This window comes from Ammodytes marinus (assembly GCF_949987685.1).
Source record: "Ammodytes marinus genome assembly, chromosome: 17".
Lineage (NCBI taxonomy): Eukaryota > Metazoa > Chordata > Actinopteri > Uranoscopiformes > Ammodytidae > Ammodytes > Ammodytes marinus.
In genome coordinates, this window is record NC_137221.1 from 7,515,853 (window position 1) to 7,534,998 (window position 19,146).

The 19,146-nt window shown below is 40.4% G+C and overlaps 2 protein-coding genes across 5 annotated transcripts in view; one reads left to right on the forward strand and one right to left on the reverse strand.

Annotated features, from left to right (window-relative positions):
- eva1bb (eva-1 homolog Bb (C. elegans)) overlaps nt 1-3,894 on the forward strand; it is a 7,295-nt gene extending 3,401 nt beyond the window's left edge. For both annotated transcript variants that reach the window (XM_080045292.1, XM_080045291.1), the window contains exons 2-3: nt 610-736; nt 2,180-3,894. In XM_080045292.1, the coding sequence (XP_079901418.1) occupies nt 670-736; nt 2,180-2,616 (504 nt within the window). In that variant the 5' untranslated portion in view covers nt 610-669 and the 3' untranslated portion in view covers nt 2,617-3,894. The remainder of the gene's footprint in view (nt 1-609; nt 737-2,179) is intronic.
- A 152-nt stretch (nt 3,895-4,046) lies between these two features.
- thrap3b (thyroid hormone receptor associated protein 3b) lies at nt 4,047-17,835 on the reverse strand. Of its 3 annotated transcripts, XM_080045289.1 has the most exons (12): nt 17,486-17,835; nt 14,820-14,974; nt 11,015-11,836; nt 9,928-10,626; nt 9,418-9,593; nt 9,164-9,275; nt 8,767-8,842; nt 7,902-8,035; nt 7,307-7,538; nt 6,699-6,848; nt 6,227-6,292; nt 4,047-5,715 (listed from the first exon to the last, which is right to left on the reverse strand). In XM_080045289.1, the coding sequence occupies exons 2-12, from the start codon at nt 14,939-14,941 to the stop codon at nt 5,482-5,484; spliced, it is 2,823 nt and encodes a 940-aa protein (XP_079901415.1). In that variant the 5' UTR covers nt 14,942-14,974; nt 17,486-17,835; the 3' UTR covers nt 4,047-5,481. The 3 variants fall into 3 exon arrangements, 2 of the variants coding, with proteins under 2 accessions (XP_079901415.1, XP_079901416.1); XM_080045290.1 differs by lacking the exon at nt 6,227-6,292; XR_013845301.1 differs by lacking the exons at nt 4,047-5,715; nt 6,227-6,292 and adding an exon at nt 7,068-7,193 and having other exon boundaries at nt 6,721-6,848.
- Nucleotides 17,836-19,146: the final 1,311 nt, after the last annotated feature.

Consider the following 19,146-nt stretch of genomic DNA (forward strand, 5'->3'; position numbering starts at 1 on the left):
CCAAATGGCCTGTTGAGAAAAGTGAAAAACCATTGAGCATTTAGTCACGGATAACTAACATGTATAACTGTATAATTAACAAATAGAAAATATAACCACCAGCTTAAAAACCCTCCATTAAAAGTGCCTTTCCATTAGTCAAAACTCAAGGGACAGATATCTAAATAAACCAAAATGAAAAATATACTTTTGTAATTGGTTGAAGTTTTCTCCCATGTGATTCAAAGTCCAAGTGAGCATGTGAAATATGTTGTGTCGTGTCCCTTTTTCTGTGGGAAAGAAAGGACCATTTGCACGACACCGGAAAAGAGCCTCCTCAGGCACTGATGTCATAAATATAAACATCCCTATCAGACACAGAGGGCCCCACGTTACCATTCTCACCGCAGGCCTGAGTGTAAAACTTACAAGGTACACAATGTCCTTGTCCTTTGACCTCCGACCTGTAGTTTAGATCACAGGAATGATGGGGGGGAAACACATTTTGTCTTTGGGCTTTTGGCATCTGTTGGATGACCCAGAAGACCCCCACCAGTTTAAAAGTGCCACTATGTTATGAACAGTCGTTCATATATTAACTGACAGTCTGATTGTGTTTTTCTGTGACAGGGTCTGCCGTTGGTGGATGGATGGAGATGGTAGATATCTGAAACTCAACAGTGAACCAGGATGGAGCCTATTAGAAAAGACATGGAGCTGCTCAGCAACAGCATGGCAACGTACGCTCACATTAAAGGTAAAAAAGAAACTCCTTAACTGTCAGTAACTGTGGTTCCCAACATGGGGCTCCAGACCCCCTCGATGGGTCACAATACAAATCCATGGGGTCACAAGATCATTGGAAGTAAGAAAAAATTAACCCGTACATTTTTTCTGTGGGTTAGATGTTAAGATTAGTCTCCCTTTCAAATATAAAGTTACAGCCATCAGTCAGTTATCTTAGCTTAGCATAATGATTGAAAACAGCGGGAAACAGCTCCCTGTTTGAAAATGAAAGAAAATCAGCGTACTAGACCATCCAGATTTCTGCCATGAACACATCATAATAAATCATTAGTTAAATGCATACAAAAACTTAAGTTAACCTTCAAGCTAACTGTTTCTAGTCCTTCCGATGTAAAATAACCCGACCCTCATCGAGAATGAATAACACTCCCTTTATATTCATAGCAATCTGTCAGAAAAAGGAATTGGAAACAACTGATCTAGGTCACTGCAGATCTCAACAGAAGACTATTCTTTTGTCCCTCCTAAGAATTTAATATCACTGTCTAGCCTGAATTATTTCCAGGGACTTCAGTCTCCTGTTTCCTGTTTTCTTTGGCTCACATTGTTGAATTTCTGGTGCTCAAAAGTAGAAAAAAACATACAGTTGAGAGATTTTGTTCTGTTTTTGTCATTTAGTTTCACTGCTTGGGGAGGGATTCAGATCCTTTACGTGAAAGTACGAATATTAAAGTATTAATCCTGGAAAAAAATGGCCCTAGGGACTGATAATTTATTTTATATATGACATTATAAGAAGTGTAGAACTGGCACAAAGATACATGAGAATAATTTGACTGGTGCAGCTTCTTGAGATGGGGCTGGTTTTAAACTGCTTTAGATACAGTTTTGCAGTTTACTTCAGTGGTTAAAAACATGGGGGTCGGGACCCTCAGAAGGGTCACAAGATAAATCCGAGGGGTCGTGAGATTGATGAAAGAATGAGAAGAACAAAGTACTGCTATACAAATAGTCTTTGCTATTTTTGTAGAAATATTGGATAATTTGACATCTTTGTTCCTCAAACTGGTATGTAAATGAAACCATGAACGAAAACAAATGATGTGACAAGGGGCCTAAACTTCTTACCGCTTCACAAGCCAAAAAGTTTGCGAGGCACGGATTTAGTCTTTGACAAAGACTATTCCGGTCTGCCTGCCTAAATCGTCCCCTGAGAAAAATCGGACCTGTTAAAAGGCATTAATAATAACTACACTATATAAATATAGCATTATTTTCGATGATTGTCTCGTTTGCTGTTACAGGTCATTAATGACCATCCGAGGAAAAATTAGACTGTTTTATGAACAAGTAAAAATTCCTCGTAGGAGGTTGAAATAAATGAACTTCGCTTTTCACTGCAGATTTCTTTTAACTAATGTTGTGGTCCACTTTGTCCATCTGTCCAACACAGCCAATCCGGAGAGCTTTGCCCTGTACTTCATGATGGGCGTGTGTTTCGGGCTGCTCATGGCGCTGTGTCTCCTGGTGGCCGGTATCACGTGCAGGACGCGCCGCCGGAGCCGAGCGCCGCCGTCCCCCGAGAGGAGAGCGCTGAAAGAATCCAGCGAAGAAGAAGAGGAGGAGGATGACGAGGAGGACAGTGTTGCAGGGGCAGACGATGAGGTGGATTCTGGGATAGCCAAGGTGACAGTGGGGCCCGTGAGCGAACGCAGCAGCCAATCAAACGGCACCCTGAGGAGCGTTAACGTGTTCGCCTCCGCTGACGAGCTGGAGAAAGCCCGACGCCTGGAGGAGAGGGAACGAATCGTCAGGGAGATCTGGAGGAACGGACAGCCGGACATCCTGGTCACGGGGACGGGGACTATCGGACGAGTGCATTACCACTAACTAACGGACACTTTGACTGTGGCCATGGACACCCACATGGACTGCAAAGGGCAGGACAGACATTGGATGGAGAGTTTTTTTTTTATACCTTGATTTGTATGGAAATCTAAAGTTTTATAAAGTGTTTTTCTTATGGGGCTGTACAAAAATGGTTAAGATGGGAGGGAGTCTGAATCTTATGTTTAACTTTGTAAATAAAAGAAAGCCCAGCCAATGTTGATTAATGTTTTCTTTGATTTGGAAACAAGACCAAAGGTATACACTACAGTCATATTAGCAGCTCTGTGGGGCTGTAGGCTTTATGTGTTTAGAAGGTATAATTGGTATAGGCTAATGGGGTTAATAGTGGGTAAGATGAGCAAACCATTAAACCAAACTATCATTTAAAAAAAAAATTATCTAAAAGTAAAATTGTGATTATTTGGATAGGCCTAACTAGTGTCAAAGTGCTTATTTCTCCCATAGAGGCAGTTTCATGGTGGGCTTGTTTTAGCAGATAAGTAAGCTTCCCACAGAAATCTTCCTCCAGTTTGTCTCTCTGACCCCATCACTTCCTACGTTTCCCGTTCCCAGTGCCTTATTCCCTCCCAGTTTCCCAACACTGCAGCTCTCTTCTGTAGACGTGTGTGTGTGTGTGTGTGTGTGGAGTTATGAATGAGCCCTTTACCTCAGCCTTACTGGAGATATTCCCAATGCATTGCTTCCCCGTGTGGATCCAAAGTGATGTCCCAGGAGACTCTATTTTCTGTTGGCTGGATTTTCCCTCCTTCGTCCATGAAAAGGACGATTATGTTTCAACTGGAGCTCTTCTGTCCAGTGTCAAGAAAAAACAACTCACAAAACTGATACTCTGTGTGTTCATCTCTGTGAATAAGGGTTTATTCAGTTATTCAACATTGTTTAACCAGCTCCATACATTGGAGTTTTTCAGTGGTAGAATTCAAGTAGATTTACTCAAGTACTGTATATAAGTACATTTTCGGTAGGCTACTTGTACTTTATCTTTGGTGCCACTATCTACTTCACTATAATAAAGAGGGAGATATTGTATTTTTAACTGCACTATCATTTCTTAGTAAGTTATTTAACAAATTAAGATTTGAGCAAATACTATTTGTGTAGCAAAACAGGGTTGAAACAATTTGTTAGGCAATTGAAAATAAGTGCATTAAATGTCCAAAAACTGTTTAAGTCGCCTGTTATTTATTATCTGAAGCTCAAGTCTGTCTTCATATTGGTTTTTTTGTCGGACAGAAAGTCCAAGTCACAGACAATAACAGTTTATTATCACACATTAGGAAAATCAGCAAATCCTTACAATCTCATATATGTCCCCCTCAGGCTCATTGACCTTCATCAGTTTCAGTTTTGCATTAATTTGTATTTATGTCACCTTTATGAAATGCGCAAGTAAAAGTCACCACTTCCAATACCTTTATACATTTTGTGTTTTAATAAGCTCAGAAGAAAACTTGACTTTGCAACTATTCATATTTTTTTGTACACAGACTGCAATGGGGTTTGTGAGACCCCAAACAATGAAGTTATTCACAAACCATTCAACACAGTGGGCTGTCTAACATTTCTACAGTCAGTTGTAGATCTCACAATCACACTTACAGAATTTGCCCTGAATCAACAACAAAAAAAATCTATCGAAAATTAAAAGACAAAGTACTTGAAAGCTCTTTAGAACAGTAGAAAAGTTTCCAGCTTCAGATGAAAAAAAAAAAATTAATGAGTCCTACAGTTGTGTTTAGTACATGCAGTATGTACAATCATAAGTGGGACGAAACAGCACAGTGAAATTTGCTAAACCAGATCTACCAGTTTTGTGTTATCTCTTAAAAAACATACTTTCATCTCTACCTTTAACATGTGTACGGTTTCTGACAGGAAATCAATCTGCAGGTCTTGTTTTCCTTGTTTTTTCTTTGATTAAAAAAAAATTGTATTCAGATGACGTTAAGATTATAATAATTTAATTTTTAATATGTATTAGCCTTTTTGTAATAACTAACTGCTTTAAAAAAAAATCCACACAAAAAGCCACATGACAGTGGGCATTTTGGAGCCGACTAATATTTGTTTTTAACTGAACACACCGCAATCGATGAGGATATACAGAAGCACACGAACACACATGTAAAAATGACTTCACTTCCTGTCGAGAAGCACAGGTGAAGTGGCACTATATGAAAAATGCGCAGACAATACAAATGACAGAGCGCCTAAATCGTTGAGGGGTTCAACAGATACTAAAAACTCCCATGTGTGGTGATTTGACGACCAGCAGCCCCGAGGCCACTACTGATTGGTCCCGTGTAGCGAGGTATGAATCAAACGGTCCATGCAGTAACACCAAAGCCTCATCACAGCCCCGAATATAAAGACAGGAAGAAAAGTCAGCTAATGCCTCCCTACACTGACAAAAAGAAGTAACTGTACCTTCTAACAGATTAAGTGACTTATCATTTCCTAAGGCACAAAATGCTTTTTTTTCTCACATTTTCACAGATTATTTATCTTTGTAGCCTCGCTAGTAATTTCTCCCTTAAAAAGATGATCTGCTGCAAAACAAAAACTCAACTTTATAATGAGAAAAAACAAACAAAACACTGAAATGAAGCTGAAACCCAACTTACAAAAGTAACAAGAGAGCTTCATTCAAATCACTTCTTTCTTCACTTTTAACTGTGAGAAGGCTCAAACTCGCTGAACACATTTTAACCATTTAAATGATGGGATGGCGTGGACGAGACGCGGGGGGGGGGGGTACCACAATAAAAACCCTTTCATCGTCACAGTAACCGTTCTGACACCAAGACGTTGTGAATGTGTAGAATAGACGATGGACTGATCAGTCTACTGCTTATCGGCGGCGGTGGCGTCTCCAGCGCTCTTGGCTTCTTTGCGGTCTACTTCTATGTTGTCCTCTGCCAGCTCCGCCGTCTCCCCGCTCTGCTGGAACATGTCGTGGGTCCACTTGGGGCTGCTGCCGCCCTTACGGTAGACGAAGCGCCCGCGGCGAGCCGGGAAAGCACCGCGGCCTCTCCCGCGGTTATCTACCCAGGCTTTCTCTCCGTCGCGGTCATCGTGCTGGAAGGCAAGACACAGGCAACGTTAAAAGGTGAAGTCATGACATTTAGAAAAAGATAAAGTTACACAGAAGGACAATTAAGGCAGGTGCTTGACTTTACACACAAAGCCAAAAAACTCAACTGGACCAACTCAAAATACTTTGTTATATTTATTTGCATTTTTTGGATAAATTTAGATAAATAACAACAGCAAGTTGCACAAGAAATGTGTGAATAAATATGAAAAAGTCAAGATCCTTCTTCAGTCAAGATTACAGCGTGTTCTCTGGTAAAATAATGAGGCTTTACAATAAACCGTGATTTTTACTACACTCCACTTTGTTGAAACTTTCTATTGGCCGTCAAGAAATGTGGTGCATTTAATGCGACTGGAAGTAGAAATGACATTGTTTTGGTAAAAGCAGGAAGAACTTGGTTCTATTATGGTTCATGTACATTTGAAAAGTTAAATCTCCAGATCAAAAAATGTCTATGAAGTCAAATTTAATCAAAAAAATATTTATTATAACCTTAAAGTTTCCAGTCTGATTCTGGCCATGGAAGTCATTCTTTCTCTCTCCTGGTTTTCTGTCCGCCTATAAAATGATGTGCATTTAGCCTATGAATGATCTTAAAAGTACAAACATTAAAAAGGTAGTAATTTTCTATGACTTTTTGGATACATATTAACATTTAGGAAGTTGTTCCAGTAAATAGATTTCATATTTTGACTGTCAATACATTTTGATTCATTGTTGCTCAATATTGATCGGTGGCCACTGAATTAAAAAAGCATACAGAAAGCACACGTGAAACAAACAAAACCAGGTTCACCTTTGCTGGGAAGTTATGTATATGTTGATAGCTCTTTAACAGCAGCCGTTTGACAGACCAGAGCAGGTGTTACTACTAACATTGACAATTACTCTTTTCAATACACTATTTATTTTTTACAGAAATATGACAGAATGAAAAGGCCCCATGTTTTTAAACTAGACTTACCAGGTAATACTTCCTGCTCTTGGGCGTGTATTCTGGGTCCCACTCCTCCTCTGGAGGGCGCACTGCAGGGTTCATATTGGCGGGGTTTCCATTGCTGTTGTTGCCCGGATAATTCCCCCTGTTCCACCCTCTCCCTCTCACTCTGGGGAACTGAAATCAAAACAACATGTTGATTTAAAACTTGGAGCTCCAGGCACACACACTCATTTTCCATAATAAAATGAAGGAATATTTCAATAAAGTTGCTCCAAAGATAGAGTTAAAACTCTACCCAGGGACGATGAGAACACACACATAAAAGCCATACTGATGGGAATCAGGCATTTGTTTAGTGATGAGGAGACGTTCCACTGATTTTCTCTACATTACCTTAATAAAAATCAGGCAGTGCATGGAACATGTATGATAGAGAGTCATCATCATTATCATCATCATCCACATTATGTTCCTTTGTATTTAGGAGGAAGGTACAGAGCAGAGAAGCGTAGTAGTCTACTGTGATGTCGTTAGGACAAAGAATTGTAAGAAGATGATGTCAGTAGAACTCAGTGGAACAAACAAACAAAGTACAGCAGAACAGATGGATAAAATGGCGGACGGGAACTCACAAATCCACGTCCTCGGCCTCTCTCTGGTCCGTGGCCCTCATACTCTCGAGGGCCTCTGTCCTGGGGCCCGCTGTAGTCCCGTGGAGGGTAGCGGTTGTGACCGTAGCCCTCCTCCGAGTGCTCCATCCCCTCTCCCATGTATTCTTTACCTCTGCTAGGAGGGGGATAGGGGGATGGAGAGGAGGAAGAGGAGGAGGAGGACGGAGAGCGATCACGCTTCTTCTTACCCTTCCTGTGAAACATAAAAGGGTCAAACATGAGGGTCCGAAAAATTGTCTTTAAAAAGGGAAAAATGTGTAAACTGTTTGAATATTGTTGTGGACTGTTGGCAGAATGGTTACGATGGTTATAGGAGACATGCTAGATGTTTTCTCACCTCTCTTCCTTCATAAAACAAACAAATTCCTAAATAGTAAATGGAAATGGCTGCATTTTGGGAGCACTGGTGTCTCCTGTAAGTGGTGAATCTGCCTTTCCACAAAAGCATCGTAATGCAAGTTGTAGCCATGCATTGGTGTGCTGAGCTAGTGTACAGCATTATAAAGCTATATAATAATACATTTTAAACAATAAAGTTACACCAGACTGGACGTACTTGGATTTCTTGTGGTGCTTCCCAGATTTCTCAGAGGAATGTTCCCTGCTCGGCTCCTTTCCTGCAAACTTCTTGCGCCTTTCAATATCCAGGCGAAGGTCCATCACGTCGCCTTTGAACTTTTGACTTGGATCCTGCAGAGAAACATGTGTTCGTTAGTAAACACAGCAACTGTTTACAATACTGACTGGCAATTTTTGAAAGAAGCGATAAAGTGCACATAATTCCCACAGATTCAGAAATCCTATCATTTTGAAAAGACAAATAAGATTTAAAAACAAATGTATAACTGCAGTACAAATAAATATTCTTATTATTTAATAGCACTGTGCTCCCTCTTGTGGTTAACACAAAATGTGAATACTAACATAATATTATTAGTGTGATATATAATTTGGCACAAATGCAGTGAAATAATATGTGTAGCAAGTAAAAAAAAAAAAATGCTAATTTCTTAAAAGATTGTTTACTATACAAAATACTTGTGGAAACCAGCAGCATGCATGTAGCTTATATAAATAAATAGAATTTCACAGTTTGTAGTTGTGGTTTGACTTTATTCTGTTTAGGAAAAATACTTACAAGGTAAAGGCACTGATAAGCGTCCCTTGAGAGGCTTGGACTCGGGATCATAATTCACTTCCTTTTAGCCTTTGCTTGGGTTCGTACATACCCAATCAATAACCATATCTCATACGCTGGGGGGCTTTTTCTTTCTTGGCACTTACAAAACACAATTGGGCTCTTTTGATTTAGATATATGCATCCTTTGAAAGAAAAGCACAAAGCTGAATAACTGCTGCTTTTGGAATCGTCTCAAATTTGCTTTGTTCCAAATACTTCACATTTCAAAAGGGCGTGTCACCTTGTAGCTCGCCTCCTCCACATCCTCAAACAGGTGAGAGTGCCTCTTAAAGGCACTGGGCGAAAGATCGATTCTCCTAAGAGAAGGAAACGGCAGGAATGTCAGTAGAGATGGCAGTGATTATAGAGAGAATGCAAGATGGAAAGGCTTAAAATGAAATGTTAAAAGGTGCACTATGTAACTTTGGGTGTGTCAGAGAAGTTTCCATTTTCTAAGGTATATTCTCATAACTGAATAAACAAACTTTTCTCACAGGAGAATTGGATCCCTGGAACACTTTATGAAGTTAGAAAGTTACGTGAAAAGTTAACATGCAGGCTCTGAAAATGTAAACAAATCCCCGTCCTCTAAAACTGCATAGTGCACCTTTAAATTACAGATTATTTGATGTATGAACCTGTGGATTTCTGGGCTCTTCCTTGGCTTCATCATTTCTACCTCTGCTGCTTTTCTTTGGTACATGGCAAACCGTTCACTTAAAGTCATGTCTGTGGAGTGGAAGTGTTGAGCTGCAAATAAAAAAAACAAGAGTATTCCACATTAGATTTTTGAATACATGTGGTAGCCGACAATTATTGAAATGTCAAATGATTCTTGTCCAAACTGCTGATGTCTTTGTTATCTGCAGACTCAGCGCAGGTCATACTATACCTTTGATGTAGTGCACGATTGAGACTATGTGCTGAGCAAACAGCTCTGACGGGCTGCGACGGAGCTGTGTCGACTGAATGTGTTGGAAGATGGAACGAAACTCCGGGTCTTTCTTAGTGGGATTAGAGGGCAGATCTCTGGGCAGGACGCGGTCTTTGGAGAGGGATCGGGAAGAGCTGAGGACACACAGGAAGTGAGGAACATAGATAACGGAAGGACGACAAGGCTGTAAGGCAAAACATGCCCAAAATCATTTTGGAAGATCATCAGAAATTTCTTCTGAATGGAGCTTAAAACATGGGTGGAGTGGAGGAATATTTCAAACAACCATTTTAGTTTTTTTACATTTGATTGAGTCTGAAGAGTTGGGAGTATCAATAAGGAAAAATGAAAAATTTATCTTTTTGCAACCTTCAAATGTCACTTGGGGAATGAGGGGTTATCTCCATCAAATTCAGGCCAGTGCAGTACTGCATACGGTATATGAATGCTTATTAGTAGTACACATACCTGGGCATCTCATCTAAAGAGCCGATTTGGAGTTCAAATTCCTCCCTTGAGGCAGACAGGTGTTTTACAGGCGCCTCCTCGGTGGGAGGGAACGCTCCGGGGAACAGCGGGCGCTCCTTAGTGACGGGAGGGGACGGACTCCTCCTGGCCTTCTCCCTCTCCCTCTCCCTCTCCCTCTCCCTCTCCCTCTCCCTCTCCCTCTCCCTCTCCTTCTCCTTCTCCTTCTCTTTCTCTTTCTCTTTCTCTTTCTCTTTCTTCTCCTTCTTCTTGGCCTTCTCCTCCTTCTTGGAGCTGTGTTTACGTCCGCGGTACATCTCCTCCTCCATGTGGTCTACGGGCTCCGGCTCTTCGGTGTCTCTGCGACTGCTTTTCTCCTTGACCGGCGGGTAGGAGGTGGGGTAGCTCGGCTCGTCGCCCCACTTGCCGAAAATGTCCTTCGCCGTGAGGGTGTTACGGACCTCGGCGTCGTCCTCGATGTCCGCCTCCTTCATGCCGTGAGACTTGAGGAACTCCTCTTCTCCCGCGTCAAAGAAAGGCATGACTTTGTCTTCTTTGGAGTCGAAGGACGTGGATGAGATGTTGAAAAGGTCTCCGGACTTGCTTCCTTTGTCCATCTCTCTGTCTGAGGTGCTCTGCTCCTTGTCGCGACCGTTCTCCTTCTCAGCGGCCTCCTTCTTGGTTTTATTCTCAGCCAAGAACCTGGAAACAGAGAGTCAAACTGAGCTTTAGTACCTGTTACACTTTAGATTTAGGTGAGCAATGTAAGGGGAAAAGACTAGACAAGTTTTAGTTTTCTTGATCATGTGATTAAAATAAAATGCCCATCCCTAATGCAAAGAGTACAGACCCGGACTCACATTGCAGTAATTATACTCACGTAACCACCACCGTTTCATATTACTTCCTCTCAGTTTCAATGCACTTATAATCAGGATTCTTATCTTTTCCATTTTAACCTGTATTCTTCCAAGGATCTTTGAAAATGGCTAAACATGTTTGAAAGAAAAATAACATTTATAATTTGTAAAAACAAATAAAACATGACATTAATTAAATTCAAACAACTGAGAGTACATAACCGACATACTTTTTGAAGGCAGCTGAGATGACTGTCTTATCGCCACCCTTGACGTCTTCCTTCCCGAAGAACCCAAAGCCGCTGAAGGAGGCGGTTTGTCCCGACACCGTGGGGCTCTTTGCTGGCGGGGACGCGTTGCCAATAGTTTTCCACATGGGGCCTCCTGTCATGGGCCCTTTACCCTCTGCACCATCCTCCTTCTTAGTGTCCGGGCTGGAGCGTTTGGGGCTGTGGTCGTCATAGTCGATCCACTTGCCTCCTGAAGCCTTCTCTATGGCGCTGCCGTCTGGGGCCTGGCCTGACTTCTCTGCTGGACTTTCCGTCGGCTTGTCCTTCACTTCCTTGTTGCCGTGCTTTCCCTTGTTGCTGCGGTGACGTGGCGAAGAGGAGTGTGAGCGGGAGCGCGAGGAGTAGCTGGAGCGCCGGGAACGCCTGGATCCTCTGGAAGACGAGCGGTCAGAGTTGTGCGAGCGGCTCCGGCTGCCCGAGCGCTTCTTGGGCGTGCGGGATCGTGAGCGCCCTCTCCTGGGGCTGTGTGAGTGGTGGTCCTGCCTGTCATGCCAGCCTCCCCCACCACCACCTCCTCCTCCTCCTCCCCCTCTCTCCTGCCAGTTGTTGGACTTGTAGCCGTAGCCCCCGCCGCCCCTGTTTTGGTAATGGCCGCCCCTGTTCTGGTAGTATCCCCGGTTTCTGCCGCGGTATTGGTAGGGCCTGCGGTAGCCGCGGTTGTTGACGTAGCCTCTGTAGCCCCCTCTGTTGTTCTGATAGTCCCGGGAAGGGTAGCTTCTGTAGGACGGAGAGTGGGAACGGGAGCGGGAACGGGACCTAGAACTGGATGGGAGAAGAAAAAAAAGACAGAAGAAGAAATATATTGTTATCAAGGGTAAAGCATGTGCCGGGGCTAACACCATGTTCAACCTTTCAAGTCGAGAGGCACCAGGTCCGCAGATTTAAGGCTGCAGTTTGTAATAATGTGTATTTTGGTGTCATCTAGTGGTGAAACTTTTAGATTGCAACGCTCCCTTGTTAACCCCTCCCGTTCAGAGAATTTACAGAAACTACAGTGGTCTTCAAGAACAAGAAGTAAATAAACATGGCATCATCCACCATCACACTGTCTCAAGTCTTTCCACAATATCAAGTGATGAGGTGAAGATGTATTTAGTTAAACCTTTAATCCAGAAAATAACTAGAAGATTATTAGACAATGAAAATAATTGTTAGTTGCAGGCAGCCCTTCTATATTTATACACTCACTAAAGACAACTTCAATAAATATAGGACCGATAGTTCAGCTGTCTGACCAGCAGATGGGGCCTATGGCAAACAGTGGAGAGAATTAAACCTCTGAAAATGTTTTATTATGGTAAACCTTAAGATTTGAATAATAACAGCCAATCAATTCCTCATGTTCTTTGTGGACCCCTATGTGTACACAACGGCCACATGAGGTCCCAAACCCATATTTTGAGTAGCCTTGACAGAAGACACATACCTACTACTAGGTGTTTATCAAGTCAACAGGGGGCAATGTAAGCTCATGGTATTCTGACTAAGCTCAGCCAGCCCATACAGACTGTGAACAGGACTGTGTGTTTCTCTGTTATTCACTCTGAGTGACACTAATGTTAAATTAAATACATCACACAGAATAAAGATCCACACACTATCCCATTCATTTCGATTTTATTTAATAATTTTAATGAATTTTCCCATTTTAAACAGCAGACAAACTAGATGACAGATATCAAACTTAACATTATGAATAGCTAGTGTGCAAATCGCGTGTAAATTCAGGGATAAGAAGACGTGTCCTTAACTGAAAACATATGAACACTGCACCTGTTCCTAAAGGAGACCAAACCAGTTTGAAAGAAGTACATGCCAACTACATTCATGCACACACACACACACACACTCTTGTCATTTCTCTGCTTACCGCTTGGAATCTTTCATTGGCGCAGAGCAAGTCCTACACTAGGCTGCAGTACACAGTGTGTGTGTCGCCTTAATGTATGTGTTGGACGACGAGGGACACAGCCTGTTCTAATCCACAGAGGGAGGAGGCAGTGAAGGGGAGGGTCTCATTCTCTATTCCACTTTCCTTTGACAATCATTGACACGCAGTGTAGCAATGCTGGAGGAAAGAATCCACTCTAAACAAAAGGCCTAACCTTTGAGCTTCAAAACAAACAAGGCAGCCAGTGTGAGACACACACCTTTATTTGAACAATGACAGAATATATCATTACATTACTAAAATGTCCTGCTTGTCCCAAAAGACCCGGGATCGACTACGTACCTTCTTCCTCCTCCTCTCTCTCTCTCTCTTTCCCCATTTCAACTCTGTGCTTAATACTATCCGGTAAAGGAAAAACTAAAACCTCTCAAATACAAATTATGACGAAGAAAGATGACAGTGAGTCCTTGGAAATTGCTCTATCATACACATGAGGTTGAATTTCACTATAACTATAGAAAAATTTTAATTAAAACCTAAATATGGCAATTAACACATTATCAAGTAAGTATCTTGTGGTTACTGACTTACTGAGCATTAGAACCCAAAACCTAGACAGACTACTAATACAAGTCCTCCACAGATTCAGCATTGCACTCCTTTAACTTTGTCTGACTCGTGATGGACAGGATAGAAATCGATGCAGCAGAACCAGAGACGTATAATTTTTTTATACCACGCACTTTCTTCTTTCCAAAACCTGGCGCCTATTTTACCCACAATGCAACTGGACAGCTGGGCAGGAGATTCTGTGATTGTAGCCTGAAGCAGAGATTAACTTCCCTCTAATTCTACGCCTCCAGACATCTTTAATTGTCAAACTTGTAGTCAAGCTGACATCACTTGCGGCAATTTATTCGACTTTACACATCCCCCTCTGGAGCTACAAAAAGGCCTTATTTAACTTATTTCTCATATACAGCACTAATTCCAAGCCCTCTTTCTAGTTTGCATGCTCTTCTGTCTATCTCTCCCTGTGTGTGTGTGTGTGTGTGTGTGTGTGTGTGTGTGTGTGTGTGTGTGTGTGTGTGTGTGTGTGTGTGTGTGTGTGTGTGTGTGTGTGTGTGTGTGTGTCTCTATCCTTGTGAAAGTGTGTATTTCTTGGCACTCATTGGCGTCTTAAATGTTAACGTGATTTTAGGAGGAACAGCATCAGTCTTCATGGGAGCAACTTATCACTGAAATTGTTGACACATTAGAGCAAATGCTGAGTGAACTACACAACTGAAACACGAGCTGGACATTTCCTTGTTTCTTTGTACTTGCTCAAGGACAGAGCCAAATGGATATTAGTATACCGACATTCTCGCTAATGTGTGCCTATGTGAGCAGTGAGTAAAAGTCTATGAATACTAATAGTAGTTACATTAGTCACATTACAAAACTGTATTGAATTAAGTTCCCTAGATAACTTATAATAACCTACTTTTCCTTTTCAATTCTTTCTCATCATGATTAGTAACACTGGTGTAAGTATGACGATTAAAAAACAGCTGTAGTGTGTTTTAGACTAACAGGACAACTCAATCATAACTGGACATTATAATAATGTAATACTTGTCAACTAAAGTATTTATTGGGCTTATGGCATTCTGTGGGCCAGCGGAAGCAACCAAAACACCTTGTAGCTTTTATAAATCAATGTACAAGATTTCCTTTCAAAAACGTACTCGATAACTATGACAATGACAAGTCCTTAAGTGAAACCCCACTGAGTAAATATATGAAATTTACAAAAAAAATAAAAGGGTAATAACTATGAAGATTAATGTCAGGAAGAGAATGAATATTTACCTATAGCGACGTTTCCTGGACCGTGAGCGTGAGTGGCTCCTGGAGTGAGATCTGGAATAGGATCTGGATCTGGACCTTGATCTGGTGCGGGACCGAGCTGGAGAATCTGGAGCCTTCGACATCTCTGCACTCAGGCCAGTGGAAATATTCCTTTCCTTAAAAAAACACAACAAGAAAACAAGTCAATTCTATTGGTTAGAAATAGGTTTTCGTTAATGCAAATATTTGGCTTGCACAAACTATTTCCCTATTCGATGTTGACTACGGGAATTAAACCGTAACCAAAGGTTATGTTGAGCAATGTTGCTTTGTTAAAAAGGAACCACCAGACTCATTTTAAACAACACTGTGAAATTGGGTGATGTATGATCCTTTGCTGAAGCTGGCAGGTAATATACTGATAAGAAAACGGACATACAAGTCCAAATTTGACCGGGGACGTTAGTTGTATCTCTCCCTCATTTCCTGTCATCTCTCTTCCATTGCTACCCAACAAAATTGCCCAAGAAATACACAGCATGCTACTACATTTTGCAGCGTCACTTGTACTGATGACGTCAATCAGCTATTTTATTGGTTAAGTAAAAGTCTAAAGAGTTTGCATTTTATTCAAGAGTTTTCTTTGAGAAACCTGATGAATTGCATTATGAGGGTTTTCGTTGCTTGTTGTGGAGTGCCTTTTTTTTTTTTTCGATGTTTGAAGTAACAACCGTTGCTATGCGTCAAACAATGGTTGCTTACTTGTTAACACACAAGGTTTCCCACGCCTGCCCAAACCTTAGCAGGACCCTTCAGTGGCCTTTAAGGGCCATCAAGGCCAATCTGGGGGACAACAGACCTCAATTTGTCTTCCGCTGAATCTCACACTTACATAAATAAAGTAGGCATAGGTAATTCTGTATTGCCAGCCTCTTCTCAAAAGGAATAATTAGAAAGAAAAGATGACCAACGCAAACAAGGGGGAGGTTTAACACAACCTAGCATGCCTTGACCCCCCCCTGTTTGTTAATTCTTAACAAGCAGGTTGTACTGTCTGAAAATACTATGTGAAAAGTGAGTTAAAAATGTACCTACAGGCCAAATAATAGGCTTTATGGTTAACAATTAGGTGTATTAGGAGTTTGTATTCATAGCATCACGTCTGATTCACTGCAAAAGGCCCTGCAGACATTATGTATGCTCTGAATGATAATTACAAGGAGATGCATCAGTGAGTGAGTAAGGTGACTTTAACCATGTTCTACTGCATGCCTCCAAATGCCCATCAGCTCTCCCTCTGACATCAACCACAAACCAGGAAATGAAACTGAATATTTTCACATTCTTTCCAGCACAGCCATAAACACCCTGCGAACATGTAATACAATAACGTGTTAACATTCTGTATGTTCCATCACGTGTATTAGTTTTGCATCGTTTTATTTTATTTTTAATATTAATATTGTTATTATTAGTATATAACTATATTTTCTGAATGTTCTAATTGCATATGCTCATTGCACAATAGTTATTGCTATAACAAATTAGTACTGCACGTATAAGGGGAATGTATGTGAAATTAAATTGCTCAAAAGATATGTGAATTTAAAAAAAAAGTCCCTATGCAATATTTTTGTACTTGATCTAGCTTCAACTCATTTTGTCCATCGCATAATCATTAGGCTTTTGTGTGCTTGGGTGAAGCTCAATGTAGAGCTAGTTGTGGTTTAGAAGAGTGGTTAGGCTGGTTGAATGGGTTGATGTTTGACCAAGTGTGAACCATCCAACCGACCAAGGACACACATGGAGGAGGGTAATGTGTGAGAGTGAAACTTGTAACAATGAAATGTCCAAGACAGCTGCCAAAAACTGGGGTTGTATTTCCATTTGATTATGAAGTAGATTCCCCTACACACTGTCTTAATTCCCAAATAGCTTAATAAATAGCTGGAATAGCTGTATGATGAAGGTCTAACTCCAAAATTTTGCAGCTATATATTACACTTTTGAGAGTGTGTGGGGGCATGTACTTATTTTGTTTTATCTTCGTCTTCCTTCTCCTAAGTAACGGATGTACTAAGTATTCTTCTATTTAATACTGATGATTATAAAATACAGATGCCTGTATAGCCGATACCACTGCATATGTTTACACGATTATTTAATAGGTTATATATATCCACTTCTACAAATACAGAAGAAGAAAGAAAGACGTTTCACTCACCAACACAAACCACACTGGGGTTCAGTCATTTCCTGTTGTTTATTTAGTCAACAATCCCCTTTTAATGAAAAGTACAAAAGGATTCCTACAGCTTAGAGCAACTTGGATTTAAGACTTTTATAATGCCACTCGGAAATAAATTGGAGAATAATGTATTACCCCAAACTGTGGTGAAAATCGTCATAAATTACTTTCGCTTGTACATGTGCGCAGCAAAAATATATAAACTAAATACTGACAAAATAACACCCGAAATATTAAGCCAGTTTTGCTTAACATGCACGACACAACAGTCGAGAACAAAGTCCAATAACAGTGTATAAAAGGTATCGATAACGCTCATGAATGCAGCAATGTTAAGTTAACGACATGCTCCTTTAACGTTACTCAATGCGTTTGTCATTTTTAGCAAAGCAGTTTCCAACTTCTACTAGATACAAAATGTAAACTAAGTTGTAATTACCTTTTTGTCACCGTTTTCACCAGCCTGGACGTGGGGTTTGAATGAGTAAATGTTCGCAGAAGTGGAGCACCATTTGAGGCCAAGCTGCCTGCTTGTCTGCTCCCTCCTTCCTGGTTCTACTGTAAACGGATGTTAGCAACTTAGCTCGTTAGCATTTACAAACACAGCCAGCAAACAAACAAACACGGAGTGCTTTTAAAATAGGTCAGGTGTTCGGATAAATGTGCCACTCGTCATTTGATGTATCTATGTGTTCGCTAACTATGCTTTATTTAGGTTTTTAAGGCTTTTAGTTTTAACGGCAGCTAACGATCAACAGACTATTAGCTCACGATGCTAAATATATATATGTCCCCGTCCGAGCGTTATCTCAAATCACGCGATACTTTGTGTGACAACACCTTTTTTTATTATTTAGTTTATTTGTATAAATTTCTGTTTAATTCTCAAAACATTTAGCTTTGGAAACTTATTTCTGCCAATTAAAAAAAAATACGATGAAAACTCAGCTTTGATAAAAGTAAAAAAATCGTCATGGAAAGTCATAATTTTGAGATATAAAATTCAAAATTTTAACTTTTTAACATAATTATAACTTTTCCACTTTATTACATTGAAATGTCCCGCAGTCACAATCAGATTTGGTAAAAGTACTTTTATTAGTATTATCTAGGAAGTACTTGCTCCACATTAAAATGTTGTAACTGATATATTATTAGCATATGACAAGCCTCTGACTAATGTAGCTGAGGTTCCCAATCATCACAAAAGGTCACAAAGTAAAGAAGACAACACTAATATTCTGCCACACTATTCTATTTATTTTTATTTTTTTATGTGAGGAGTTTAGAAAATAATAGTCTCTTTGATTAGACTACAACTTACAGATATCTGAAATGTTCCAAGGAGCCTCAAGTAGGCCCACCTTAAGGTAATAGGTCACTCATGAGTCATAACCCCAAAAAAGTTTGGCAATACTGCTTTAATCGTCAACAGCGTGTTGTATTTCATTTGCTTTTTAAATTTAGCCTATACTTTTCGAAAAGTAACCTTTTACTATGGCTGCCAGATAAATGTTGCGGACTATGTACGATATACCTTTGATACATAGTGGAGTTAATATTCAATAGCACAAAGTGAAATACACGGTAAAGTACAAATAGGCTACTTAGGCATAAAATAAAGTGAAAGCACCCTATAAGAAGTATGGATGATCATGGCCCTTCATATATTTGCAATCCGACTCCCAAACAAATTACCAGCCAGCGAACGGCTCCTGCATCAAAAAATTAAGAATTAATATTTGCTGCTTATATGCACAAATCTACATTAATACTTGGTTATAAGGCATCTTTTTGATGATAAACCTACAATATGTTTTCTGTGTTTCCTTCATGTTTTCTGATTGAAGAAACTGTTTCAGAATGCCTTTCTGGAGTTAAGAAACATTTATCAGTCTGACAGTTCCTCACTGACAGATTAGAGTTAATGTGGTTTGTCCCTGCGCATAAATCAATCAAACAAAGATAAAATATTGCACAGGATTCTTTCACATCAGTGCTTTGGGGTTAATATTGTAATTTTAACATAAAACCGTACACCTTTCACCAGAAAATACAGCTTTAGAAATCCTTTCAATTGTGTTCATTCTGTTGTGGGAG

Coding starts and splice junctions, on each gene's coding strand:
- thrap3b (XM_080045289.1), bottom strand. CDS start 14,941: ATGTCGAAGGCTCCAGATTCTCCAGCTCGGTCCCGCACCAGATCAAGG. Junction 9,594..9,927: donor TCTTTAGATGAGATGCCCAG/GTATGTGTACTA, acceptor GTGTGTCCTCAG/CTCTTCCCGATCCCTCTCCA. Junction 9,276..9,417: donor AATCGTGCACTACATCAAAG/GTATAGTATGAC, acceptor TTTTATTTGCAG/CTCAACACTTCCACTCCACA.